The sequence below is a fragment of the Rousettus aegyptiacus genome, unplaced genomic scaffold, assembly GCF_014176215.1.
Source record: "Rousettus aegyptiacus isolate mRouAeg1 unplaced genomic scaffold, mRouAeg1.p scaffold_m13_p_8, whole genome shotgun sequence".
Classification (NCBI taxonomy): Eukaryota; Metazoa; Chordata; class Mammalia; order Chiroptera; family Pteropodidae; genus Rousettus; species Rousettus aegyptiacus.
In genome coordinates this window covers 18,386,955-18,414,589 of record NW_023416311.1, presented here as the reverse complement: position 1 = coordinate 18,414,589, position 27,635 = coordinate 18,386,955, and the positions used below count along the sequence as shown (strand labels likewise).

Genomic DNA, 27,635 nt, shown 5'->3' with positions numbered 1-27,635 from the left:
AACTAAACGGCGCTCAGCAGCTCCCCTCAACGGCCACTGTCGCCAACGCGTCGGGCCTCGGAGTTTACGACGGAGCGCGGTCCCGGACGTCAACGGCAGCGGCGTCCCGCGTGCGCGTAAGTGTCCTCCGCCAGCGGAACCTTTTTCTAGCAGGACTCGGGAGCGAGCCCTAGAGAGAGGATAATTGCAATCCGCAGCAAGTACTTCCGGCAGTGAGCACTCGTGATTGGTGGAGCCTAGGAGAGGGGCGGGGCACCGGGAAATTCGAATTAGAAAGGCAGGCCAAAAGAGGGAGTGGAATGGCGCTGGGGGCTCGGTGCACCTGAGGCGACGCGAGATGGCGGCTGCTACCTCAGGTACGGGAACCCGGCTTGAGCTGGGCGCTGAGGTCTGAAGCCTGTTGGGGTAACGCGTCGGAGTCTGGTCTCGGCTCCGCGGGTTGTCCCGGAGAGGCTGGAGGGGCGTGGGGGCAGGAGGGGAAAGGTGGGAGTCGCAAGCTGGTCAGCTCACCTTGCTGATCAGTACACGCGGACCGAGACCCGGTTCTGGCACTAGTGCGTCGTTTGAGTCCAGCGCACTTTTCCTCTGTGAGCTTCAATTTCTTTGTAAAATAGGGACAGTGACCCCATTTCAGGAGATTACGTAAATAAGCGAACTAAAATGGCTACAACTCTAACCATAAGGACGAAATAAGGGTGCTAGACGCATTTTTCGCGGGGAAGGATTCTGTGTATGACGTGTTCGGGTGCGGGGAGATAACCTGAGAGATGTAGGAGAGCAGGCCAAGGTTCAGATGGACTGCAGCTGGGTGTGAGTTGACAGCATAAGATGTGCTGAGACCACAGAAAAGGGAAATAAGGAACTGTTTGCTTTCACTCTAGCCATGGAAGTCAGCGCTATTTTAGGGTTAGAAAGGCTATTAGGACATTTCAGAATCTTGTATGTGAGTATTTGTTTACATTTGTCTCTGCTCTCATCCTGTGGACTGAATTCTGGTCAGTGGTTATGGTGGGCACCATAGTAACTTATTTGAGGCCCTTACTGTTTCTCAGGCCCTGTGGAGGAACAAAGCTATTTAGTAGAATGTCAGACACACTGTTTAGCCCTTGCCAGGCGCAGTTAAGCTAAGCACTTTACGGTGATGAATCATTTCATCTCTACATAAAGCTATGAGGTGGTTTACTATTTTACAGCCAAAGCATAGATGGGTTAAATAGCTTGCTCAAAGTTAACACAACTAAGAAATATTGGGGTCTGAATTTACACTCAGGCAGTCTGACTCTAGGGCCTCTGCTCTTAACCATTATGTCCAAACACATGATATTCCTACTGTCTGAGCATGACCTGCTTTTACCCTTCCAAGACCAATGTGTCTAGGACATAGTAGGTATCATAAAAACGCTTGAATGAATATGATCCCTTCCTAGAGGAGATTACAGTCTACTTCAGTAGATAGTAAACATATATAACTGGAAAAGCAATGACAGATAGGTATAAACTGATATAGAGAATACAGAATCTGAAGTAAATCCTTGGGTATTCTTGGAGGACTTTATTAAGGAAGTGATATTTGAGGCGCATTTCAAAGTTTGGATAGGAGTTTGCCAGACCTTCATGGGACAAAAAGACTACCAAGTGATTTCTTATTTATAATGTGAAGAAAGGCCAAAGATGCTCTCTGGCTCAATTTCCTCATCATAAAAGAGAGAAGAGTTAAGTTGAATGAAACTTCAGAATTGTGGAAGAGAGGAAAAGTAGAAGAAATAAGTGCTAACCTCGCCCAATCTCAAAGTTGCTTTTATAATGAAAGGGAGAGACTCTTGTCCTGTAATCAGTTGTTTACATGTGCCTCTCCTTCCCTATTCTGGACCATGAGCTTTGGGGCAAGAATGACAACCACTTTTATGATTAAACCAGGAAACGAACAAGTCACTGTTTTATGTTAGTTTGTTCACCAAATTTTAACTTGTTCAGCAAATACTAAGAGCCTACTTTGTGCCAGACATCAAGGATATAAAAGGTGAGTAGAGTAAAGATTCGGTTTCACTGAGTTCACAGCTAGATGGACAGACAAATATGCAATTACAGTGGAGTGTGATCAGTTCTTGGTTAGAGGAGCTAAAAAGAGTGATAGGTACACCTAACAGAGTCTTAGTGCAACAGTTATTTTACAAGGGATGGTTTTTTAGAGGAAGTAAGGTGTGTTTACCTCAATAACTTGGTGGCAGGGGGATGGGGTAAAGAAGATATTCCAGAGAGATAGAATAGCATGTGTAAAGTCCCAAAGGTGTGAGCAAACTTGATGTGTTGTTGTAGGGACTGAAGAAAATTCATTTTGGCTGAGAGCTTACAGTGTAAGGAAGGAAGTGGAGAGAGAATTGGAGGGGAATGAAACTGGAGGCAGGGAGACCAGCTGGGAGACTGTTGAGATAATGATGACCTTGGCAAAGGTTGTGCAGTAAGGATAGAGAGAAGTGGACTCATTTAAAAAGGTAGAATTGATAGATGTTAATGAATACTGATATGGGAGGTAAGAGAGAAGGTAGAGTTAAGAAAGATTCCCATCTTTTGCGTTGGTTCCTTTTATTTACGTTAGGAAGATGAGGTTGCAGAGAGATAGGGAAGAGTTCAGTTTAGGACAGGTGGAGTTTGAAGTACTTGAAAACCATTGAAGAGATGTCAGGGCAGCAGCTGGGAAAGTGGCTCAGAAGCTCAGGAGAAAGCTCTGGTGTAGAGGTGTCAATTAGGAGTCATCTGTTTTTAGATGGTAATTAAAGCCAACTATGCCCATGAAATGAATCAAAGTAATGGTTCTCAGTTGGGGGCAGTTTTGTTCCCCATGGGGACATTTGTCTGGAGACAATTTTAGTTGTTAAAATTGAGGGATGGAGTGGTGTGAAATGCTACTGGCATATGTGTTTAGCATATGCTATACATCCTACAGTGCACAGGACAGCCTTACCACAAGAATTTTCCAGCCTAAAATGTCAATAATGCCAAAATTGAGCGACTCTGGTCTAGATAGAGGATAGAAGGAACCTAGGAAAAACATTTAAGAATGGCAGAAACTGAGGAGTGAACATGGAAACTAAGGGATAAGTACATTTCCCAAAGGAAAACAAATCAAGGGTGTTAAGTACTGCTGGGAAGTCAAATACAGTGGAGACCCAGCATGTCTACTGGATTTAACAGTAAGGAGGTCATTGGCAACTGCCGAACAGTGAGGGCAGAAGCTAGTTGCTGTCTTGAGTGAGTAACAGAAAGGAAGGAGTGTAGTAATAATAGCTAACATTGACTGAGCTCTTGCTGCCATCACTGTGCTAAACATTGTATGTACATTATTTCATTGACTCTTCATAATCTTATGAGGGTGCCATAGTTATTTTCATACACAAGGTGAGATACTGTTATTTTTATAAAGAGAAACTGAGGCTCGAAGACATTAAGAAGCCTTGCCAAGGTCACACAGCTGGTAGGTAGAATTTGCCTCAGACTCCAAGGCCTGTGAGGATACAGAGATAAAGAGCCTGAGATAGTCTGTGGATTCATATAATGAACTTTGAAGATAGACCTTTATTTGAAGCTCTGGCACTAGCTAGCTGTCAAGTTAGCTAACCTGTCTACACTGAGGTTTCCTTATTTGTAAAATAGTTCAATATAAAATAAAACACTTACTGGGCTTTTACTAAGTACCAATGCTATTCTAAGCACTTTTACATGAATTACCATATTTACTGCCTTAATAACCCAACAAGTAGGTATTTTTATTCCTATTTTATAGGTATGGAAATTGAGGCATAGGAGCAGACAAATCATTTCCTAGGTTATTTAGTTAGTTGTAAGCAGCAGAGTTGGGATTTGAACCTAGGCTATCTTACCTTGGATAATGAACCTACCTACTATATGCTAGTTATTGCATTGGAATTTTATATGTTACTTCTTTTAATACCCATTAAGCCCTTCCAAGGCCCAATCAACTGCTTTTATAGACAAAGAAACAGGGGCATATAGATGTTAAGTCATTTGCCCAAGGTCACAAACTAATAAGTGTTAGAACTGGAATTTAAATTCATCTCTCTCTGACCAGAGCCAACACTCTTTCTATATCACCACAGACTTCCCCTTGTATGGATCACTGAGCTTTCTCTCTCTCTCTCTCTCTCCCTCCCTCCCTCCCTCCCCCCTCCTTCTCCCTCCCCCTCTCTCCCTCTCTCCCTTCTTCCCTCCCTCACACACACACAACTTGGGAAAAGACAAGCAAGAAGGGTCTCTTACACACATTCTTGACAAGTCAGTGAACCTCTCTGCATCTTAGTTTTCTCATCTGCACAGGTACACCTGAAGGTTTCTACTTTATTGCTACTGACTATCAGGATTGCCATGAGGTTCAAATGAAAATTAGATGCCACAGTACTTTGTAAACCATTAAGTGAGAAATGGTATAATTAGCTTCATTTGTCAGATGAAAGAATAGAGGCCCAGTTTTTTTTTTTTTTTTTTTTTTGAAATAGACAATCTGCTTACAGGTATGTCTTATTTATGTGTAAGATTCTTTCCAGGGGTCATCTATCCACCTTTTGGTCTTGCTGTTTGTGTTGGCCAACACAATGTCTTGCCTTATATGAAGTCTATGGTGCCCAACAACCAGCTGCTAACACCAGCAAAAAGGAGAGAGAGCTGCCAAGCACTTTTCTAGGTGCTACATAATAGGAAGGCAATATGACATCTCCATTAAAAGCAACTTTTTGGAAGTGAAGAGATAAAGGTTTGAATTTTGCTGGTAGCTGTAAGCTACAGTATAGTATCCTCTAACATAAAATAGAGAAATACTCTCCTCATAAGATTTTTTTCCAGTTCATTCAGTCCTCACAAAAATAAAGAGGCTTGAGAGAGCACCAAAAGTGAAGAAGGAAGCCTCCGCCCCTCCCAAAGCTGAAGCCAAAGCAAAGGCTTTGAAGGCAAAGAAAGCAGAGCTGAAAGGTGTCCACAGCCACAAAAAAAAAAAAGAGAGAGAAAGAGAAGACACACACGTCACCCATCATCTGATGGCCCAAGACACTGCACTCCCAAGGCAACGCAAACATCCTCGGAAGATCGCCCCTGGGAGAACCAAGCTTGACCACTATGTTATCATCAAGTTCCCCCTGACACCATGCATTTGTGTTCATTGTGGATGTCAAGGCCAACAAGCATCAGATCACACAGGCTGTGGAGAAGCTCTATGACACCGATGTGGCCAAAGTCAACCCCCTGATCAGCCTGACGGAGAGAAGGCATATGTTCAATTTAACTGGCTCCCAACTATGATACTTTGGATGTTGCCAACAAAATTGGGACCATCTAAACCAAGTCCAGCTGGATAATGCTAAATATAAAATTTTTCACTGTAAAAAAAAGAGGCTTTTTTAAGTTTTATCTTCATGTGTTTTCTGATAAAAATAAAACAATTTTTTTTCAAATGACTTAGATTTAATTATCAAAAGCAAACTAAAGAAAGCTTATAATAGAAGATTGCATGTCAGTGCCTTTTGCAAACTGAGCTGAAACAGAAGGGCCCGAGAATGTATCTCTTCTGAACCAAGATGTCCACACTGTCATTCTTTGAAAACAAACAAACAAACAAAAAAAACATTATCACATTATAGAACTGGGTAACAAAAAATTAATCTGTATAATCTCCCATCAGGAAAAAGCCATCAGTAACAGTTTTGTGTGTGTGTGTGTGTGTGTGTGTACATACATGTAAGTATGTATTATAAACCACAGGTAGGAAATAGAGACACAGAAAAGTCTGGCAGTTCATTGACTCACTTTAATAAGGGCAAATATCAGCTCTTAACCCTTAAAACAATCCTGTGAAGTGCTGATCTATGACATCTTGGCAATTCAAAGTGTGTCCCACCAGCAGCATCAGCACCACTTAGATCTTCCAGGTTATTCATGTATACCTTACACTTCACCGCCCGCCCGCCGCCCCCTCCCCCACCCCGCCCCGGACCTACTTGTAGAGCAGGAAAGGAAATGAGGCTAAGCTTGGGGACACCCACAGCATGGCCATGGTTGAAAGAGCTTTGATATGAGCTGTGGCCACTGGCCCTCCTGAAGGTATCCTCAGGGCCCCAGCCTCCAGCCTTCTTCTCTACCCCTGGTTATGGTCAAAGTGGAGGTGTCTGTCTCTAGTCTACTAAGATGCTGGGGTTTTGTATTGTTTTTACTCTATTTATTCCTTCTTTGAAGAGCAAAAGAACAAAATGTAGGCTATGATACAAGATAAAGTAATTGTCACATGGCCCCAGGTATATAAAAATACCAAGGTGCTCATAAGACCTGCTGCACCTGTATGAGTTTCTTCAGTGAGAAAATGGAACTAATAGGACCTATCTCTCAGGGATACCATGAAGATTACAGTATGTCTGGCATGTAGTCAGTGCTTAATAAATGTTAATGTTTGCTGAGTACACAATATGGTTTACAGTCACTGACCTGTATATAATTTCTCTCCTCTAAACCCTCCACCATACCCTGCCTGAGACTATGTATTTGATTCACCTTTTTTTCCTTCCTGCCCTTCTCTGCTTGTCTTCACTAATAGATAACACACCTGCCTCACCACTTCTCCAGTGGGATGACACTTTCACACTTCCATGCTTTTGCACATGCCTTTCCTTCTGCCATTCATCTTTCAGAGCTCAGCTATACCAAATACCTTCACATCCAACACTCCTACTTCTCAGCAGAGCTGGTCCCTACTTTCTCTGTGCTACACCATACATCATGCTAAAACTTAACTTCTCTCCTCCAGGAGCTGGTCGTTGTCGGCTAAGCAAGATGGGAGCTGGCCGGCGTCCACCTCCAGCTCGAGTAAGGGTGGCTGTGCGACTACGGCCATTTGTGGATGAAACAGCTGGAGCAAATGGGACCTTCTGTGTACGGGGTCTGGACAGCTGTTCTCTAGAGATCGCCAACTGGAGGAACCACCAGGAGACTCTCAAATACCAGTAAGGTTCAGGCCACTCTACCTTCCTATCCCTCTCTCTCCTAGGCCTGCTCACAGTATCACTTGCCTACATAATTTCTCAGACCTGCTTCCTCAGGATCCTTGCTCCTTCTTTTGCATGCTTTGTTTCCCATGCCTTCATTTGTTCAGTCAGGAAATGTTCACAGGTGCACATTGTGACAGGTCCTCTGTAGGATACTATGGGGAAAGACTGGAGGTTGAATCAAACATACATTATACATTTACAGTCTTGTGGGGGAAATAGGCACAAAGTAGGAAGGAACATCAAAAGTGAGAAGGGGAGCCCAAATAGGATCTAGGGAAGTAGTGGGGAGGGTGGAGGGAACATAAACCAGCCAACTGACCCAAGCTGCTTCTGGGTAGTATCAGAGAAGACAACCGAGATTTGAGGACAGAACTCACAAGGGCAGTTACTTTAAAATTCCATTGGAGATTTAAAGCTCAGACTTCTAGCTCTGTTATTTTAGGCCAGAAGTTGGCAAACTACAGCCTGCAAGTCAAATCTGACCAGAAGTCTTTACAAATAAAACTTTATTGGAACTTAACCATGCTCATTTATTTACATATTGTCTATGACTGCTTTCTGACTACAATGGCAGAATTGAGTAGTTCTGAAAGGAAACGTGGTCCAGAAAGCCTAAAATATTTACTATCTGGTTTTTTACAGAAGTTTACCAGCCTTGTTCTAGGCCCTTGATAGTTTGGCTTCACTTTCTTTCCAGCCTCATCCACCCAATACATGCTATATTCCACTTACACTAATCATTGCTGTGGCCTTAGTCACAACTTCTCTACCAGAGTGCTGTGAATAGACTATGCGTGTGTTGAGTTTCATCTAGTCATAAGCAGCATCCTCTATTTACTCCATTATGGTGTACAAGTATTACGTTCTGTATGTACTGTGATGTGAAAAAAATTGGGAAGCCCTGCCCTTTCATACTATGTCTTGTCTGTGTGCTATTTTTTATACTTAGAATATCTTTCTGTGGCAAAATCTTCTTTCCTTGAGCAGAATCAGTTACTCCTTCTAGTGTATTCTCATCTTTGTTTTCTGAATCACAGCAAAATATGGGTATCTATCCATTTCATCAGATTACAGAACTCCCATGAGCAGGGACATCAGAGTCATCTCTATTTCTAACACTTATGCAGGGACTGGGATGGAATAGGTGTTTGGTGGGTGCTTTCTAAGGTCTGTGTAAGAAAAGGGATAGAGACTTTTAAATCTGAGGCCAGTATTATCCTCTAGGTCTGGGTGAGAAAGGAACCATTCACTAATTTCCTGCTTTTTTCCTGTCTGCAGGTTTGATGCCTTCTATGGGGAGAGGAGCTCTCAGCAGGACATCTATGCAGGATCAGTACAGCCCATCCTAAGGCACTTGCTGGAAGGGCAGAATGCCAGTGTGCTTGCCTATGGGCCCACAGGGGCGGGTAAGGGAGTCAGATAGGGAATAGCTATGGGTCAGAAAGGGCTAGTGAGTGGGGAGGGAAAATCTCACAGCTCTCCACTCTTTCCCCAGGGAAGACACACACAATGCTGGGCAGCCCAGAGCAACCTGGAGTGATTCCCCGGGCTCTCATGGACCTCCTACAGCTCACAAGGGAGGAGGGCGCTGAGGGCCGGCCATGGACCCTCTCTGTCACTATGTCTTACTTAGAGATCTACCAGGAAAAGGTGAGGGCCTGCTCTGGTTGGGGAGGGAATAGATGAAGGGTCAAAATAAGACCCAGCTCTGCTCTAACAAGGAGCTAAGACCTGGAAAGACAGAGGTTGAAGTTGCAGATGATACAACCGAGAATCCAGCAGAGAAAAGGAGACTGATCTCCAGGAAATAAACAGCTTGTACTGGAAAATTGGCCCTGTCTCTGACTGCTCCAACAGGTATTAGACCTCTTGGACCCTGCATCAGGAGACCTGGTGATCCGAGAAGACTGTCGAGGAAACATCCTGATTCCTGGCCTCACACAGAAGCCAATCACTAGCTTTGCTGATTTTGAGCGGCATTTCCTGCCAGCTAGTCGAAATCGGACTGTAGGAGCTACCCGGCTCAACCAGCGTTCCTCCCGCAGTCATGCGGTACTTTTGGTTAAGGTGAGGCCCACAGACGGGTAAGGACCTGGGAAGCCCGTTGGGCCTGAGCTAAGCCTGGGGCCCTTGCCTTTATTCCCCAGGTGGATCAGCGGGAACGTTTGGCCCCATTTCGCCAGCGGGAGGGGAAACTCTACCTGATTGATTTGGCTGGCTCAGAGGACAACCGGCGCACAGGCAACAAGGGCCTCCGGCTGAAGGAAAGTGGAGCCATCAACACCTCCCTCTTTGTGCTGGGCAAGGTCGTGGATGCACTGAACCAGGGCCTCCCTCGTGTGCCTTACCGGGACAGCAAGCTCACTCGCCTGTTGCAGGTCAGGCTACCCATCTCGGCAAAAGGGGCTAGAGAAAGAGGCTCTCAGGTCTGCTGGGGGTGGATGAGGAATAGCAGTCGAGGAATGGAAGTATGGGGCTTCTAACTAGCCCATCTGCCCAATCCCCATCCCTCAGGACTCTCTGGGTGGCTCAGCCCACAGCATCCTCATTGCCAACATTGCCCCTGAGAGATGCTTCTACTTAGACACAGTCTCTGCACTCAACTTTGCTGCCAGGTCAAAGGAGGTGATCAATCGACCTTTTACCAATGAGAGTCTACAGCTTCATGGTGAGGACTGGGGTTGGCAGGAGTGGAAAGACCAGGTCTGGACAACTGGGGAGTATGCTGAATCTATCAAGCAGTAGCACAGAGGTTGACAACCCCCGCCTCATCTTTCCGTAGTCTTTGCACCTGTTAAACTATCTCAGAAAGAACAGCTAGGCCCTTCAGAGGCAAAGAAAACCCGAGGCCCTGAGGAAGAGGAGATTGGGAATCCTGAGCCCCCAGCACTTTTAGCTTCTGCCTCCCAGAAATTCAGGTGAGCAAAAGGAGAGGGGCCTTGGGCAAATTCCCTTTCCTGTTATGTCTGGGTTCAATGCAGAGCAGTAGTAGATTTTGCCTGTCAGACTCTTGAACTGCAAACCTGTTCCTCTCCTGGATGCTGCTGGCGCCCTAGAGAAGCCTCCTCCTAGGACATCTTGCCCCATCCCTTTCCATTTTCTAGCCCCTTTAAGCAGTCAGCAAAATCTTACATTTTGGTGTAGTTGTTTCAAGGATGAGCATTTTTGTTTCTGGCTCAAAGAATAATCTAGATCAGGTCTTTCAGGTCCAGAGGATAAGAGCAAAGCAAAGGAGACAGATGGAGATGTCTTTACTGAGACCTCTCAGTCTCAGTATTAGAGTCCAACTCCTCCGTGACTCCAACGAGCTAGTTGCTATCCCGATATTGCTCTGCTTCTACCCTCGCTCCAAACAAAGCCTCTCTAAACTGAGTCCCTTCTGTGTGTGCCCTCTCTTCCTAGTTCTGATAGCCCCACCTCATGGCCCAGCACATACTAAGCCTCAGGTCACCTCTGTTTGGTGGTCTTGCTTTCTGTGTCTCGCCACTTGGTGCTCCCTTACTCCAAGGAACCAGTTGCAGTTTTAACATGTTTCTACCTGGTCCCAAATAAAGCCTCTCTAAATTGTGAAAGTCCTAAGACTGCTGAACACAGGTGAAGTGAGGAGGCCCAGGATTAGTTTACACTTTGGTCCAGGAAGCTATTGTAGTTGAGGAAGGATGATGTACATTACATAAAAAGGTGCTCATTCACTCAGAAACTTACCCTTCAATGTTATCCTTAAAGCATTTGTCAGCAGTCCCCTCTCCTAGGTGCACAAACTCAGAAATACATACACACTTGCACATCTGTATTACATGTAAACATGAAAGGTATCTTCCAGATAGGTGTTCAAGGGTAAGCTCAGAGATGGGACACAGCAGATCTAGTCAGACCTTTCCTTTCAGGGGCCTTATGTTTCAGTAAGAGAAATAAGACAGGAACCTCGGTATATGATGCAAGTAGGTGGTACACAGAGCAATGAAGAGGAGTTACTTGTTCTGTAAGAGCCAGGAAAGGAGAAGTGACTTCTAATCTTAACCCATATTTTCTGATCCTGTTCTTCCTAGGCACTTGCACACAAAGAACAGGGCAGGCTGTTTCTGAGAAGCTAGTTCAGAGCGTAGGAAAGAAGATTCACAATCAAGCTGGGCATCATGGGAAAAGTGGCATAAAGCTGACTTGGAATGATAATTGAGATCAGATGTAAGACAGAAGGAACAAATGTTAGGCATTATTATGCTCAGATTAAGTCAAGACTCTGCTTGAATAGGCCTTCCCTGCTGCCTACAGAGGAAAGGTTTGGCATTGAGGTCTTCGGTGGCTTTCAAAGCCCTGCTGAAATGACCTCTGTGAAGCTTCCTTGACTGCTCCTCCAAATGGACAGCCATACAGGCTCCAAATACCTAGAACTCAGGTGTTTGTAAATGCTTGTTCTCATCTGATCTCTTGGCATCCCTGAGAAGTTACTTGGGCAAGTATGATCGATCCCCACACTGCACCCAGAGAGTCTGGATTACTTGCTCAGAGTTGTCTAACAAATTAATACCAGGGTTCTAGAACCACATAATACACCCATTTAAGGAAGGCATGATGAGGGGAATCCTGCTGCTGAAGAGGGTGATGAGGGAAGAGGTAGGTGGAAAATAACCTCTGTCTGTTCAGCCCCCTACAGAAACTAAGTAACATGGACCCAGCCATGCTAAAGCACCTCCTGAGCTTGGACCGTTTGCTGGGCTCCCAGGGAACCCAAGGGACCCCTCTGCTGAGCACCCCAAGGCGAGAGCGGATGGTGCTCATGAAGACAGTAGAGGAAAAGGATTTGGAGATTGAAGTAAGTGTTGGAGAGGTGGGCGCTGGGATTCCTATTGGCCTTGAGAAGTAATCCAAGGATCTTCTGAAAGAGAAGGACACTGAAAGGTTGGACCAGCATCCAGTTTTCATCTAACACTGGAATTGCTCAGTTTTTCAGCTTCTGCTTGAATGTCTTTAATGTGCCTGAGCTTTGAAAAATAATTGAGATCAGATGTGAGGAGGTGAGCAGAAAAAAATTTACAGCTCTCAAGTTAGGACTCTGCTTCAACAGTCCTTCCCTTCAGTGTTTCAAAAAGAGGCTTGTCCCACCTCTGGGCAGCCCTGATCATTAGAAAGCCCTGAATTATAGTGGGCTCCAGTTGTCTCTCCCATTGGTCCTCACTTTGCCCTCTAGGGCCTTGGAGCCCTGCACACTCACTTTCCTAATCCACTGCCCTTCAAGCTATCCTAAAGTTGGTTCTGGGTCTCATCTCTCCCTGATCCTTTCCAACAGAGGCTTAAGATGAAGCAAAAAGAACTGGAAGCCAAGGTGCTGGCCCAGGAAGCTGTGGACCCAAAAGAGAAAGAGAAACTCTCTCCCACAATGCACCAACCCCTTGCCCGCCGCACAGTCACAGTAGCTAAGCCCCTTAAGAAGGCTGTGGTGATACCCCTACAACTAAGTAAGTTTGGCTATGAGAGCCAGGAGGGACCTGATAACATCTCAGGAGGGAGGAGATGTTAGCTGCAGCAATTCTCATGCCCTCCCACCATATGCCAACTCAAGGGAAGCATGAGGAACATCTGAAATAGAGCTAATGCTCTGTTCTCAGGTGTTTAGTACTAGTATAATGAGGTAGACTGACAAGTGCATGATTATCATGCAGGACGAACTGAGGTTACTTTCAGATATTGGTATAAGAAAGGTCATGTTGAAACATAGCAAGAGGTTAACTTGGGGTGGAGAAAAATTAGAGAATCAGAAATGGGAGAACCAAGTGGCTATCCGGGAGAATGAAAAGTAGCTTCCATAATGACTCCAGTTCACAATTCTTGCTTTCAGTACAGGAGCAGGCAGCATCCCCAAATGCTGACATACATATCCTGAAGAAAAGCCGCAAGAAAAAGGTGAGCTTAGAAGGAGTAGTGAGCTCTAGTGGGAGACCACTAGCCATGGAGTTGCACAACCTGTCAGAACATTTATCAGCTATTTACAAATTCTCAAAGTTGTTTACCCTCTAAATACAAATATCTCACAGGACTTTTAGGATGAAAAATAGTGATATGAATGTACATAGAGTGGTTGTCTACTGTAACTTCCTTCCCGATAGCTCTCCCTTTCAGTAACTACTTACTGGTAAGGTGTGTAGCCTGGGTTCTGCCCTCTACACATAGGAAAACATGACTAAACACTCAAGAAATGAAACAACACTGGAAGAATTGCCTTAAACACTGAGATGGTATGGATGAGGGAGGTACTATTTGAGTGCCTTCTATGTCCTTTTCTAGGGGTGAAAAGCAGCATTTTCTTTTTTAGAAATGAAGGATCATTTCTAAAGAATTATGTGCTTTATTTACATTAACTCATTTGACACAGCAACTCTTACCATTCTTTTACAATTTGGATAAAGTGAGAATTAGTCCAGTGACCAGAGGTAAGAGTTTTTGAACAGACACTTGACAGGAGGGAAAGAGGCTGGAGAGAGCGGGGAAGGTATCTGCTGTTAGGTTTCCATCCTTGGCAGAGGAACCCAGGGCAGTTAGCTGCTGTGAGCTGAACAGCATACTCTTACCATTTTTGTCATTCACCTCCCCCCCTGCCTCATAGTTGGAGTGCCTGGATGGCTCAGAGCCGTTGGAGAAAGCTGAGGACTGCTGGGAGCTCCAGATCAGCCCAGAGCTACTGGTCCATGGGCGTCAAAAAATATTAGATCTGCTTAACGAAGGCTCAGCCCGGGATCTGCGCAGCCTGCAGCGCATTGGCCAAAAAAAGGCCCAGCTCATCGTGGGCTGGAGGAAGCTCCATGGCCCCTTCAGTCAGGTAATGAATGGCCCATGAAGGGCAGCCCTGGAATGGAGTTGGATTTGGGGAGAATAGTCTGGTGGCCCATAGACTCCCCCCACCCCTATCGCTGTTGTCCTGCCAGGTGGAAGACCTGGAACGCGTGAAAGTCATGTCAGGGAAACAGCTGGAGTCATTCCTGAAGGTGAGCTTATGGCTTCGCCACCCCCCCCCCCCTCCTTTTCCCAGCTTGAGCCCTGACCCGACTCTAACGCTGCTCTCCCCTTCCTTCCTGATGCAGGCGAACATCCTGGGTCTCGCCGCCGCTGGTCAGCACTGTGGCGCTTCCTGACTACCGCTTCTCTATTTTGTGTGTGTGTGTCCTATATGCAGTATAAATGCGTTTCAACTCCATTGCTTCAGCCTGATTCTTGAGACTGGGGGCGGGGCCGGGGGTATAATTGCCCTTGGGATGGGCCACAAGCCCCGTGGGCTAACTCCTCTTGGCGCCATCTTTGGGAAAACATGAAACAACGCAGGATTGTAAATAAACCGCCCGAGGGGGAAAGGACGGTGGCCGATAGGAAACAAAAATCTAACACGAAAGTCCGAGGACAACGACCGTTATGCGGGAGCGCGCTTTGAGTTTAGCCCCGCCCCATCCGTACCCCTGGCGCGCGCACCTCTTCTCCCGCTCAACGACAGCGGTTTTGTGCGCGTGCGCGCGAAATAACGGCCACTGGCGGAGGGAGGGGGGGTGGAATCTTTGAAGTGGGGGGAGAGAAGCCGCCGTGTCTCCCGCGCGCCCACCACCTGCGCCATCGTTAGCCAATCAGCGGCCGTCTCAGGGGTCTCGCACTTGGGACGACTCGGGCTGCTGGGTGGCTCCTCCGTACCTCCTCCCGCTAGAATCCCTCGTACCTCCCCCCTCCCGCTGGCCTCGCGCGCGCGCGCTCGCGCTCGCGCCCGCGCCAGCCTCTTGTATGTCCTCGCGCCCCCCGCCCGCCCTCCCCGCGCGCAGTGTGCTCCGCTCCCCCCACCCTCCTCCTCCTTCCCCCCTCCTGCCCGCCCCGCGCGCCTCCTCCCGTGGTCCCCCTCCCCCACTGCCGCCTCCTCCTCCTCCTCCTCCTCCTCCCGCCCCAGGGTGAGCGCGAGCCACCTCCCTCCCTCCCTCCGCCATGGATCCCGGCAACTGGAGCAGCTTCATCTTCCAGGTAACAACCCCCTCCCCCCGCCCCACCCCCCCTTTTCACCCCCCCTCCCTCCCGTCCCACCCCCCCTCCGCGCGCCCGGTGCGCGCGCAGCTGTCCCCCTCCCTCCCTCGCGCCCTCCCCCGCCCTCCCCGAGGCGCCGGCTGGGCGCGCGCGCGGCGGGGGCCGAAGCTGCTCCCTCGCTCCCCCCACCCCGCCCCGCCAGGCTCCAACCGCCGCCGCCGCCGCCGCCCGGGCCCCCGCCCCCGGTCCTCGGCCCCGCGGGGCCTCCCGCCCCCACCCAGGGGGCGTCGCCGCCGCCGTCTCTGCCGCGCTCCGCGGCCTGCCAGGCGCCCTCCTTCCCTCCCTCCCGCCGGCCGGGGTGCGCGGGCGGTGGGGAGGCCCTCGGGCCATGCGTTCGGCGCGGCCCAGCCCGGCCGGCCGGGGGCAGCGCCCCGAGCCTGGGCCCCGCGCGGCCCGCGCCCCCGGCCCCTGCTGAGCCCCGGGGGCCCCGTCGTGGCCGAGGCCATGTTCCCCGTGTTCCCTTGCACGCTGCTGGCCCCCCCCTTCCCCGTGCTGGGCCTGGACTCCCGGGGGGTGGGCGGCCTCATGAACTCCTTCCCGCCACCTCAGGGTCACGCCCAGAACCCCCTGCAGGTCGGGGCTGAGCTCCAGTCCCGCTTCTTTGCCTCCCAGGGCTGCGCCCAGAGTCCATTCCAGGTGAGTAGGGGCCGGCCGTGGTGGGCCCGGCCGGGAGGGCGCCGACCTGCGGCCGCGGCCCACACGGCGCCTTGTCTTCGCAGGCCGCGCCGGCACCCCCACCCACGCCCCAGGCCCCGGCGGCCGAGCCCCTCCAGGTGGACTTGCTCCCGGTTCTCGCCGCCGCCCAGGAGTCGGCCGCGGCTGCCGCCGCCGCAGCTGCTGCCGCCGCTGCCGCCGCCGTTGCTGCTGCGCCCCCGGCCCCAGCTACTGCCTCCACAGTGGACACAGCGGCTCTGAAGCAGCCGCCCGCGCCCCCTCCACCGCCCCCACCGGTGTCGGCCCCCGCTGCCGAGGCCGCGCCCCCTGTCTCTGCCGCCACCATCGCTGCAGCCGCTGCCACCGCCGTCGTAGCCCCAACCTCGACGGTCGCGGTGGCCCCCGTCGCATCAGCCTTGGAGAAGAAGACAAAGAGTAAGGGGCCCTATATCTGTGCTCTTTGCGCCAAGGAGTTCAAGAACGGCTACAATCTCCGGAGGCACGAGGCCATCCATACGGGAGCCAAGGCTGGCCGGGTCCCCTCGGGTGCTATGAAGATGCCCACCATGGTGCCCCTCAGCCTCCTGAGCGTGCCCCAACTGAGCGGAGCCGGCGGAGGAGGGGGAGAAGCGGGTGCCGGCGGCGGAGCGGCCGCAGTGGCTGCTGGTGGTGTGGTGACCACAACTGCCTCGGGAAAGCGCATCCGGAAGAACCACGCCTGTGAGATGTGCGGCAAGGCCTTCCGCGACGTCTACCACCTAAACCGACACAAGCTGTCGCACTCTGACGAGAAGCCCTACCAGTGCCCGGTGTGCCAGCAGCGCTTCAAGCGCAAGGACCGCATGAGCTACCACGTGCGCTCACATGACGGCGCTGTGCACAAGCCGTACAACTGCTCCCACTGTGGCAAGAGCTTCTCCCGGTGTGCACGGGGCCTCTGCCGCCCACTGGGCGAGTAGGGAGGGAGGGACAGCGATGGAAGTGGCCTGGCCTTGGCTGGTGGGGAGGGAGGGAGGAGGTTTCTGAGGACTGGGACTGGGAGCCACTCCCAGGGAGGAGGGAGGAAGGCCTCTCCTGGTTACCAAGGAGCAGGGGGTGGTACTTAGACAAGGGGGTGGGTTCTTGGATTGTAGGAAAGCTTAGCAAGGACAAGGCAGCCCTGCTCTAGGGGAGGGATCTCTTGCTTAACTAGGATCCTGAAGCCCCAAGCTTGGGAGAAAATGCAGGGACCTTTGGAAAGGCCTGTTGTACTAAGGCAGATTTGGGGGCATCTCCACACCCCAGGGCCTGGCCCTAACTCCAAACCCAACGTATCCCCAGGCCGGATCACCTCAACAGTCACGTCAGACAAGTGCACTCAACAGAACGGCCCTTCAAATGTGAGGTAGGAAGCCCACCTCCTCCTGTCTTGGTTTTCATGATTTTGATCCTCATTGTAGTTGTCTTGAGTTCAGCCTCTCAGACCCCCTTTTTCTCTCTCTCCTTTTTTGCTTTTTCACTCCATTTTCTCATCCCTTCTTCAAGGCCTCTGCATTTCACGCCCATTTCCTACAGATCAAAGATCCCCAAGGCTCTGATTCCTTTAACCTCTTGTTCCCCTCTCCCTACTCCCTGAAGCTTTAACTCTCCTGACACCCCCCACACCCCTCCCCCTTCCCCAGAAATGTGAGGCAGCTTTTGCTACGAAGGATCGACTGCGGGCGCACACAGTACGACATGAGGAGAAGGTGCCATGTCACGTATGTGGCAAGATGTTGAGCTCGGCTTATATTTCGGACCACATGAAGGTGCACAGCCAGGGCCCTCACCATGTCTGTGAGCTCTGCAACAAAGGTACATGCTGAGGGATGCTGGGAGGGCCAGGGACAAAAAGGGTGGGGACAAAGCCGGAGTCCCTTCCAAGATGTGAGTTTAAAGTGCTTTAGTTGAGAGCTCATGGCACCCAGAGCCCTCTAGGAAGCAAATGAAGCAACATTAGGACCATTGAACGTCATTGAATTTTAAGAAGTCATGGCTGGAAGAGATGATCTACCAGAAAGAGTCAACTTCTGGGTGTGTGGGGGGAGAATGGGAATGGGACATGGCTGCTTTGGGGAAGGAGTGGTCAAGGGAGCCAGAGCCCAGGGGTTGGAATGCAAGGTTTCATCTGTGCAGCTACAAGTTTATATCTTCTTTTCCGGCAAGTGGAGTATATTCGCAGGGCTTTCACAAGCACATACCCTGCCCCAGTAGCAGAGAAAGCTGCTTTTAAAACATTTGCTTATTTACTGTGTAACTGGGCTAAGACTGTATGGGGCACTGGAGGGAAGGGGACACAGCCGTCTCTGCCAAGGGTCAACCCTTCAAGTGGCTAGGAATCAGTGTCCTGTCACCCCAGGAAAGATCCCCCAGCCACAGAGAATAGGTTTTTTGGGTGCAAAGACCAAGAAACGGACACTACTTAACCAGGTCCCAAGCTTAGGGAGGGGCTGTACTCTATCAGCCCCAGTAGAGTAGTTGGCCCCAGGTTACCCAGGATGTGGTGGGAGGAGGACAGAGCCATCTGAGGAGGGTGTCCCCAGCCTAGGAGAACAGCCCCGTCTCTGGGGTCTCCATCTGGCTGACCCCATCCCCCCATCCCAATCCACCCCACCCCCAATAGGCTTCACCACGGCAGCATACCTGCGCATCCACGCGGTGAAGGACCATGGGCTCCAGGCCCCGCGGGCTGACCGCATCCTGTGCAAGCTGTGCAGCGTGCACTGCAAGACCCCTGCCCAGCTGGCCGGCCACATGCAGACCCATCTGGGGGGGGCCGCCCCCCCTGTCCCGGGAGATGCCCCCCAGCCACAGCCCACCTGCTGAGGGGGACCCCGCACCCACCAGGCAAGGCGTGGGGCATGGCTGGGGGTGGTGGGATGGTGTGTGTGGGACAAGGGGGCTCAAAGGGCCCAATAGGGGATCTCAGGAAGGCCAGGGATGTCCATCTATCATTCAAGTTAGGGAGACTTCTGGGACAGGGAGGGCCCTTCAGGAGAACTGGGTAGGGATGCAGGCCGAAGCCTCTGGGGACCAAACAGGAAGTGAGCAACGGCTGTGTCCCAGGGGAGGAAATCTGGGAAAGAGTCTGGGGCAAGGGGCAAGGCTCTTGCCATTCAGATAGCGCTGTGATCTCCTGATGTTTCTCTTCATGCAGGTACCGGTGAGGTCTGTCCAATGGCGGCAGCGGCGGCAGCAGCAGCGGCAGCAGCGGCGGCGGCGGCGGCGGCAGCTGCTGCATCAGTGGCAGCCCCTCCCACAGCTGTGGGTTCCCTCTCGGGGGCTGAGGGGGTGCCTGTGAGCTCTCAGCCACTTCCCTCCCAGCCCTGGTGAGCTCCAGGTTGGTGAGGGGAGAGGGGAGAATGGAGGAAAGTCCCTTGGTACCATCTCCTTTTCCCCCTCTCTCTTCCCACCAACTTCTCACTGCTTCCCTCTCCACCCAAAGCCTCCTGAAGGAAAGGAGGAAGAAATGTTTTCTTAGGGGAATTCACTAGGTTTTAACGATTTGTTTCTCCTGCTCCTCTCTTCTCCCTATCAGACCTGACCCTGCACACACCTGTCCCCTTGGTTGTGTTAAAGCCCCCGGACAGTGGATAGGGGTGGCAGAGGACAAGAGTGGCCACTGCCCTCACCGCCTCCTCTCTTTGTAAACCACTGCCCTACCCTTCCAGGGATTTGTGAGCCTTCTCCCTTGATGGTCCTTTTTGCTCTCCTCCTTCCAGTCCTGCCCTACTGTCTGCTGCCCCTCCCTGGGGAATTGGTGCTTTTTTTTTTTTTTTTTTTTTTTTCAGGGGGAGGGAGGAGAGGAAGGAGGGGAATCAAAGATTCTGTCCCAGAGAAGGGGGAAAAGGTGATATTGGAGAAGGGGCAGAAGCAGGGAAGTTAAAGGTTATACTTTTATAAGGTGGGGTCGTTTGGGGTCAGGCCCTAAGCATCCTACTTGAGAATCTGTCAGGGGAAAACAAGTCAAGGGGAGTAAAAGAAGGAGCCACTAGGGCCAGAGGCAGGACAAGAGATGGAACCTTAGAGGGCCAGGGTAGATGAGAGGATCTAGGGGGTAGAGGTGCTTCCTGGGGGCGGGAGGAATGCAGCCGCAGTGTCTCCCCTTCCCTCTTCCACCCCAGCTCCAGCCCTGGCCTTTTCTTTTCATCCCTCTCCCCCAAGACAGAAGCTGTGGCCCTGGCCATGTCATCGTGTTCCTGTGTCCCTTGCATGTTCCCCACCCTCACCCCCTCCTTTTGTGCAGATCCCATAACAATAAATTTTAAATAAAAACCTGGCTCTGGCTCTGAATTGAATTGCTCTCACCAAGACCCCTAGTCCCATCTTCAAGGAGTTTCTTCTTGGGCCTGGTATCAGTCCTGGCCTTGCTCTGCCTTGTGGCTCCTCCCTCCCCAGGGGTTAGCACCAGTATGAGGCCAAGGCTTCAGTGGTTGTGGAGAGCAAGTTCCAGGACTCCCAGGTCTCTAGGGAATACCCAATCTGGACAGACCCAAAATAGCCAGTGGAAGTTTAAAGAGGCCTGGGTTAGAAAACCAAACAGTTGCTGGACCCCAGCCAAATACCTGTACACCCTTAAGCCCTGAGAGGTGAGGGTGGATGATGTAGCTGCAGAAAGGCTGGGGAAGTCTGAGCCCTAGGACTGGGAGCAGCGAGGTTGAGAATAAAAACTGCATTTGTCTCATTCTTCGCATGGCGCACCCCGCCTTCTCAAGGGTTCCTCTGCCCTAGCTCCTTCCTGCTGTTCCAGACTGCCCCTGCAGCCCCTGCTCTGCCCTTTGGAATTCCTTCCCCAGTCCTTGTTCTTTCCAGGCACCCTTTTCTTGAGCCTTCCAGTACCCATTTCTGCTGCTCCTTGGTAGAGTTTGTTCTGCAGGCTCCTTTCTCTTGAAACCCCACCCTGCAGCCTCCTGAAGTTTTGCCTCATCTCCCTTCCTCTCTGCTTGTAGGGGTTCCTACACCCGGTCCTGTCTCATCTCCCTGGTCCCTTCTCCTCACAGACCCCTCTCCGTTTCACCCAACCCCCTGCCTCTGCCAGGACTCCCGGTGACCGTTGGTGGGAGGGGCCCAGAGCTTGGGAAGGGGGCACCCCCAGGAGATGCGCGTGGGTAGGGGTAGGGAGCTGGCGCGAGTGGTCCCCCCGCAGGTTGCCTGGGTAACGCGGGGCCTGGCACGCGAGGCTCCCTTGGGCTGGCCGGGAGGGGCTGGAGGCGTGCGAGGGGCGGGGGCAGTGTGCGCGGCTGCAGAGCGTAGGGGAGGGGACCTGAGAAGAGGGAGAGGAGGGGACAAGCAGAGCGGAGGGGAGACCCGCCGCCTCCCTCCCTCCCTCCCTCGCGCGCTGACTCGCTCCCTCCAGGGCTGCGGCTGCTGCAACGGCGGCGGTAGTGGCAGCAGCAGCGGGTGCAGTCTGGAGGCCGGCGTCGAGGTAAGACGGGGATGGACTGAGGCTGCGGGTAGGAGTAGACGGACAGACGGCAGACGCCGGAGGGCTGCATGGGAATGCGGGCGCCGGCTGACTGACTGGCTGGTGGTGCTGGGCGCGCCACGCCAATGGGAAGAGGAAGCACCCCGGGGTTGAGGGAATCCCTGGGAGAGGGGCTGAGAATGGGCTCAAAGGAGATACCCAGGACACCCGGGGAGGGGCAGGGGTGTCTGCACTCCAAACGCGCAGCAAGAAAACCGCACCCGCTGGCGCCTGGGGAGGAGGGGTGGATGCAGAAGGAGTAGAATGTGAGTATGGGGCCTCTGCCCAGTCTGCTAGTCAGAGTATGCAGGTGTCTGCACAGCTTGATTTTCAGGTGCTGGGGCATCTGTTAGGATCTGAGAGACTGGATCCTATTGGGGCAGGAAGAGATCATGGTGAGAGGCCAGTTTACAAAAGGGTTAATCTTCCTAGGGCATTCCAAGCAGAAGACTTTGAACAGAGCACTCCTCCCCAGAGATGTCCCACCCCAAGGCAAAGGAAACCCCAACTTTTCATTCTCTTCCTAGAGGCAGCCCAAGGCTGGCTCTGAGATGGAAGCGTATACCTCTCGGGCTGCAGTGCTGAGAGCCGCCTCTTTCCTCCTCACACCAAGCCTGTCTCTTCCTCTTCCAGGATCTGCTGCTGTCTTTACTGCTCCATCCTCCCCACAGAGGCCCTCAGCCCTCTCCCATCTCAAGATGGCAGCCAGCAGCTCTCAGGTCTCTGAGATGAAGGGGATAGAGGAGAGTCCCCAGACCCAGGGAGAAGGGCCTGGCCATTCTGAAGCTGGAACTGGCCCTCTCCAGGTCCCAGCTAGGGTCCCAGATGAGCCAGAGGCCTTGCAACCAGTCCTAGACGTCACTGGAACTTTAGAAACCACAGAGACCCCAACAGGGGCCCCAGAAACAGCCAGAAACCACAGCTCAAGCTCAGGAGGGGAACCAAAGGCCAACTCCAGCCCCAAAGAAGCATGCCAAGAGCCAGCATCCAAGCCAGAAGTGAGCAAAAAGGCCATTGCAGACCAGGGGTCCAACCTGGAGTCTGCAGGTCTGTCTGAGCCAGCCTCAGAGCCTGTTCCCCAGCTGGACCACCAGTCAGACCTTCAGCTAGACCCCCAGCCAGGTTCCCAGCCCACCTCCAAACTAGCCTTTCAGCCAGAGCTCCCTACCCAGGAAGACCCCACCCCTGAGGTCTTGACTGAGAGCATGGAGGAAAAGCAAGAGAATGGAGCAGTGGTTCCCCTGCAGGCTGGTGATGGGGTAGAGGGCCCAGCCCCCCAGCTTCATTCACCACCCTCAACAACACCTCCCCCAGCCAATGGGGCTCCTCCCCGTGTGCTGCAGCAGCTGGTTGAGGAGGACCGATTAATAAGGGCTCACAGTGGGCATCCAGGATCTCCCCGGGGTAGCCTAAGCCGTCACCCCAGCTCCCAGCTAGCAGGGTCTGGGGTAGAGGGAGGTGAAGGCACCCAGAAACCTCGAGACTACATCATCCTTGCCATCCTGTCCTGCTTCTGCCCCATGTGGCCTGTCAACATCGTGGCCTTCGCTTATGCTGTCATGGTGAGCCCCACGGGACCCTGGCCCAAGCCTGCTATGGCTCCCAGCTTCCTGAAGTGGAACCAAGTCCCAGGAGTAGCCTTGCCTTCCCTCTCCGCATGGCTCTCACTTCCAAATTACAGGGCCTTTGCTTGCCTTTTCCTAGGACTTTACCCTGAGCCACCACTGTCCCACCCCTTCAGGTGGGAGGGATGTCCAGACATGTTTCACACAGCCTTGCTGACCTATGCTTTCCTCCTGCCTCTCCAACTCTCCTTCCCTTAACCACTGTCCATGGCCTGGCCCATCTCCTCTGGACAACCCTTTCACCTGAACTCTGCTGGGCTGGCTTCTTCTGACCTGGGCCATGGTGCCCCCACCACTCGCCCTAACCCCAGTCCCGGAACAGTCTGCAGCAGGGGGATGTGGATGGGGCCCAGCGTCTGGGTCGCGTGGCCAAGCTCTTAAGCATCGTGGCGCTGGTAGGGGGGGTCCTCATCATCATCGCTTCCTGCGTCATCAACTTAGGCGGTGAGTAGGGGTCTGGGACAGGTTGGGAGGAATGGAAGGGTTGGCAAGGGCAGCTTTACTAACCCCTGCCCCTGCTCTCTCCTGTCTGTCCTCCCTACTTTTTGTCTCTCCTTGTCCCCCACCTCTGTCTCTGTCTCTGTTCCTCCCCTCTCCTCTCCCACAGTGTATAAGTGAGGGGCTCTGCCCTGCATTCCAAGACTTTTTTTCCTGTTGGGAGCTGCCTCGGGCCCATCCTCCCCTGCGGGGAGCCCAATCGATGGCCCAGGCCTGCACCCATAGGGACCAAGGGAGCCTGAGCAGCCTTGTTTACAGCTTCTCTCCTGCTCCTGCATCCTGCCAGGCTCCTCTGCCAACCATAGGCCTCCCTTCTCCCTGCACTGTTTTAACCTCTCTGCACTTCTGCCTGCAGCCTGTCCTGACTCTTGGCCTCCCTTTCCCTGCACTTCTGGTACCTCCCTGAACATTTCCCCAACTCTTTGCTCTCAGCAGCCTCCCTGCATCTCTCCCAGCCTTCCTGCATTTCTTCCAACCTCCTGAATTCCCTGCACCTCAACCCTGGTCTCCCCCAGCCTTAACTTTCATTGTCTTAGTATCTTCCCCCATTCCTTTCTTCCTTCTCTCCTTTATCATCTCTCCTTCCCTCTCCACACCCTGCACCGCCTTCTCTTTCTGCCTCATCTCCCCTCAGCATCCTCTCCGACCTCTTGCCACGTTTATTCTGCAAAAACTCCCGCACGTAATAGGCTGGGGGAGGGCGTGATGTCAGGAGAGTACTCTCTAGCCCGGGCTCCGACTGTTCTCTGCTGGGACCACGCAGGTCCAGACGCCCACAGGGCGCCCCGGGGTCGCAGACCTAGCAAACCCAGTCTCTGCTGTTTGGGGAGTGGTGCGTGAGTGACAAGCGCTGTTCCGAACACGCACCTGGAAGGAAAGGGCGCAGCTGTTGACCCTCTCTGGTCAGCCTAAGTTGACCTGCCCCTCCTGGGCTTTTTAATCTGGTCGGAGAGTTTCTTAAATGCTTTGGGGCTGGGGTAATTCACGTGTTTTATAACGAAAGAACCCCGAAAATAGGACCAAAGCTCCCAGCCACGGGGAGCGAAAGAGGGGCGGGAACTACATACTTGTTTTCTAAGAGGAGATGGAAGGTTTGTTGCACGCGACAGTCCGCTAGGGAGGCGGGGACCGAGCTATGACGCGGTTCGGAGTTGGCGGGATTTTGTTTTCTAAAAAAAAAAAAAAAAAATCGTGTGGGGGAAAAAAAGTCTAAAAAAAAAAGGATACATCAAATAGATTCTCCCTTTTTGTATGCCGGATGCTGCATGAGTCTGAAACACCAATAAATGGAGACTGCATGAGCCTGGCCTCCCGCCTCAGTTGGTTCTCACGTCGGTGACGCTGAGGGTCGCGTGGTACCGCCTCTTCGCGGCAGAACCTACTGGGTTGTACGCGCCTGCGCCGTTCCGGCCGCCATCTTTACTGTGGGTCTCAGCCTGTAATACCTGAGCGTCTATTTGCGCATGTGCGAGCCATCCCTTGCCTTCCTCTTCCAAGTATCTGTTACTAGAGCGGAGCCTTTCGCGCAATCGCTATGCGCCTGCGTACCGTGACCCTGTGGTGTCTGGGAGGCGGGTCTTGGCTCCAGGTGCGTACGGCGGCCGAGGTGGCGGAATCGCGGGGTGTGGAAAGGGGTGGTGTGAGGGCGAGAAGAGACGATCCGGCTCGGAAAGTGGTTTCTGCCGGTCGCTGAGAACATTGGCGTACCGGATCTCGATCTGTGGGGCGGGGTCCTTGGAGGGGACTGAGCGCCCGCTCTGGGGAACGGGCGGTTTGGTAGCAGGTACCAGTGCTGGAGCCTGATTGGTTGGAGCAACATCCCTGAACCCCTGGGAAGCCCAATCCCTTGGGGGCCCAAGGGATTCCCCAATATAGTACTCCTACCTTTCCCATAATCGCAAGGCTCCTTCCCTAGTGGCTTATGTCCCTCGTCCGGGGTCATGGAGACATTGCGGCCACCACGACGGCGCCTCTGTCCGAAGAAGGGGAAGTGACCTCCGGCCTCCAAGCTCTGGCCGTAGGGGATACTGGAGGCCCCTCGGCTTCGGTCAATAAAGCCGAGGAAGAGGGGGAAAGAGGCCGGGAAGAGGGCGAGCTTGAGGGGTCTGGGGCCGAGGAGGTGCAAGGAGAAGCCCCCAGCGCTGAGGGGGAAGAACATGCCAAGGGAGAATCCGAGGACTGGTACGTGCCCTGCAGCGATGAGGAGGTGGAGCTGCCCGTGGATGGGCAGGCCTGGATGCCGCCCCCCTCCGAAATCCAGCGGCTCTATGAACTGCTGGCTGCCCACGGTACCTTGGAACTTCAGGCCGAGATCCTGCCCCGCCGGCCACCCACACCTGAGGCCCAGAGTGAAGAGGAGAGATCCGATGAGGAGCCGGAGACCAAAGAAGAGGAAGAGGAAAAGTGAGGGCACACCTTTACACCTTGTCCTTGGTGGGGCTGCTAAACAGATGCCAAGAGGAAATAGGGAGGGAAGGTGGGACTCAGGAGCATGGAAAGTGGATGGAGGGAAGAGAGCAGGAGAGAAAAAGCTGGCAGATGGGGAGAAGCACTTGTTTGGGTGTTTGGGGAGACCACCCTCACCCTTCAATCTCTGTCCACCTGTTCCAGACCCCGCATGCCTACAGAATTTGACTTTGATGATGAGCCAATGACACCAAAGGACTCCCTGATTGACCGGAGACGCACCCCAGGTACAGACAACAGGGAAGAGTTGGGGGGAGGTAAAAGAGCCTCTGCTTCCACTTACCCAAAAAGTGACTCCCTAAAAGAGGCGTTCGCTTGGTACCCTGGTTGCTACACAACTTGTAGATGCAGGAAAGAGTAATCACACAGTGATGCCATCCTTTCAGCTTGAATTGATACCCTGTCTTTAAGAGAATATCACATAATTTTAACATGCTTCCCATTCCTTTTATCTCCGTCTCCCTAGAAGTCCAAGTTTTCCTGTTCATTCATTATCTAGACTACATTCCTCTACTACTATGTACATCTCCTAATCTGACCCAGTTTGCACCCCATGTGCCTTCCTATAATTTACCCTTGGAGCCATTCTTGATTTCATTTTCTTTTACTCCAACCTTCAAGAGAGTAGCACCAAGTCCTGTTCATTCTGCTTCTACAACATTTCCAAGATCATCTGCTACTCTCCACCTTCAAAACCATTCCCCCATCCAAGCCACCATCTCTCTTGCCTGGATAGTTGCAGTAGCTCCTAATTGGTCTTCCTGCTTCCAACTCTTAGCAACTAGAATGATCCTTTTAAAACATAAATCCTGTCATTTTACTTCTGTTTAAAATCCTCCAAAGCGTTCCATTCCATTGTTGGGGTGAGGGAGGAGAGCATGTTGACAGAGACTCCAAACCCCTACCCAGGCTTCCAAAGTCATTTCCATTTAAAATAAGAGATCCAAACCATTTGTCATGGCCTGCATGTTATTTCTTTCGCTTTATCTTTCACATCTTCCCAGCTCTCTACACTCCTCTTTGAACAGACCTCCCTCTTCCTGCTCTGAGGCCTTTGCACTTGCTTTTCCACCGCCTGAGATGTTCTTCCCTGGTCTTCACATCACTGGTGTCTTCTCATAATTCAGACCTTTACTTCCCACCCCATCTGAGGTTCAACCTCAGAACCTCCATGAGAGAGGCCTTGAAATCTGAATGTTTAATAAGCTCCCCAAGTAATTGGTAACATACAGGCAAGTGTACACTGCCTCATTCCATTCCACATTGCTCACTTTCCTCTTCTCCAGGAAGCTCAGCCCGGAGCCAGAAACGGGAGGCCCGCCTAGACAAGGTCCTCTCGGACATGAAGCGACACAAGAAGCTGGAGGAGCAGATCCTTCGTACTGGCAGGGACCTCTTCAGCCTGGATTCAGAGGACCCCAGCCCCACCAGCTCCCCACTCCGGTCCTCAGGGAGTACTCTCTTCCCCCGGCAGCGGAAATACTGACTGCTGCTGCCTTAGGGTGCCTTGGCCCTCCTTCCCTAACCCAGGGCAGGGCACTGGGAAACTTGGGAAGAGTAGAGAAACTCCAAGCTCCCAACACAGCACCTTGCCAGAAAGCGGGCATATGTGTGTGTGTTTGTTTTCTGTTGAACATCTATTTGGAGACCTGAGCTGAATTTTCTGAATCTAAAATAAAATATATGAAGTTATCTTCTCTTAATGGAGGGGCTGCAGTGCAGCTGGAGCCCAAACAGTTGTGGAGAGGCAGAATCGTCTTCACCCAGATTGGGAAATTAAAGCCTCATAGGGCAGAGGTGAACTCAATCAGCACCTGC

General features: G+C 52.0%; 4 protein-coding genes and 1 long non-coding RNA gene across 10 annotated transcripts; 4 read left to right on the top strand and 1 right to left on the bottom strand.

The window, feature by feature from the left end:
• Positions 1 to 240: 240 nt before the first annotated feature.
• On the top strand, positions 241 to 14,232 carry KIF22 (kinesin family member 22). Its single transcript, XM_016155101.2, has 14 exons — positions 241 to 356; positions 6,803 to 6,998; positions 8,322 to 8,449; positions 8,539 to 8,693; positions 8,901 to 9,110; positions 9,191 to 9,421; positions 9,558 to 9,711; positions 9,826 to 9,961; positions 11,688 to 11,856; positions 12,331 to 12,499; positions 12,880 to 12,944; positions 13,645 to 13,857; positions 13,964 to 14,023; positions 14,120 to 14,232. The coding sequence occupies exons 1-14, from the start codon at positions 338 to 340 to the stop codon at positions 14,168 to 14,170; spliced, it is 1,956 nt and encodes a 651-aa protein (XP_016010587.1). The 5' UTR covers positions 241 to 337; the 3' UTR covers positions 14,171 to 14,232.
• A 665-nt stretch (positions 14,233 to 14,897) lies between these two features.
• MAZ (MYC associated zinc finger protein) lies at positions 14,898 to 20,043 on the top strand. 5 transcript variants are annotated; one of them, XM_036225331.1, is made up of 7 exons: positions 14,898 to 15,032; positions 15,642 to 15,728; positions 15,812 to 16,668; positions 17,067 to 17,130; positions 17,408 to 17,579; positions 18,388 to 18,611; positions 18,922 to 20,043. In XM_036225331.1, the coding sequence occupies exons 1-6, from the start codon at positions 14,997 to 14,999 to the stop codon at positions 18,588 to 18,590; spliced, it is 1,419 nt and encodes a 472-aa protein (XP_036081224.1). In that variant the 5' UTR covers positions 14,898 to 14,996; the 3' UTR covers positions 18,591 to 18,611; positions 18,922 to 20,043. The 5 variants fall into 5 exon arrangements, 4 of the variants coding, with proteins under 4 accessions (XP_036081224.1, XP_016010598.1, XP_016010596.2 ...); XM_016155112.2 differs by lacking the exon at positions 18,388 to 18,611; XM_016155110.2 differs by lacking the exon at positions 14,898 to 15,032 and having other exon boundaries at positions 15,277 to 15,728.
• Positions 19,529 to 21,864, bottom strand: LOC118606422. The gene is made up of 2 exons (XR_004952377.1): positions 21,794 to 21,864; positions 19,529 to 21,599 (listed from the first exon to the last, which is right to left on the bottom strand). It is a non-coding gene; the product is annotated as an uncharacterized LOC118606422 (long non-coding RNA).
• On the top strand, positions 21,058 to 24,652 carry PRRT2 (proline rich transmembrane protein 2). Of its 2 annotated transcripts, XM_016155083.2 has the most exons (3): positions 21,592 to 22,790; positions 23,165 to 23,297; positions 23,461 to 24,652. In XM_016155083.2, the coding sequence occupies exons 1-3, from the start codon at positions 21,780 to 21,782 to the stop codon at positions 23,469 to 23,471; spliced, it is 1,155 nt and encodes a 384-aa protein (XP_016010569.2). In that variant the 5' UTR covers positions 21,592 to 21,779; the 3' UTR covers positions 23,472 to 24,652. The 2 variants fall into 2 exon arrangements, with proteins under 2 accessions (XP_016010568.1, XP_016010569.2); XM_016155082.2 differs by lacking the exon at positions 23,461 to 24,652 and adding an exon at positions 21,058 to 21,189 and having other exon boundaries at positions 21,862 to 23,296.
• PAGR1 (PAXIP1 associated glutamate rich protein 1) lies at positions 23,309 to 27,509 on the top strand. Its single transcript, XM_016155084.2, has 4 exons — positions 23,309 to 24,939; positions 25,267 to 25,754; positions 25,962 to 26,044; positions 27,104 to 27,509. Exons 1-4 carry the CDS (start codon positions 24,886 to 24,888, stop codon positions 27,301 to 27,303), a joined length of 825 nt encoding a protein of 274 aa, XP_016010570.1. The 5' UTR covers positions 23,309 to 24,885; the 3' UTR covers positions 27,304 to 27,509.
• The last annotated feature ends 126 nt before the right edge of the window (positions 27,510 to 27,635 follow it).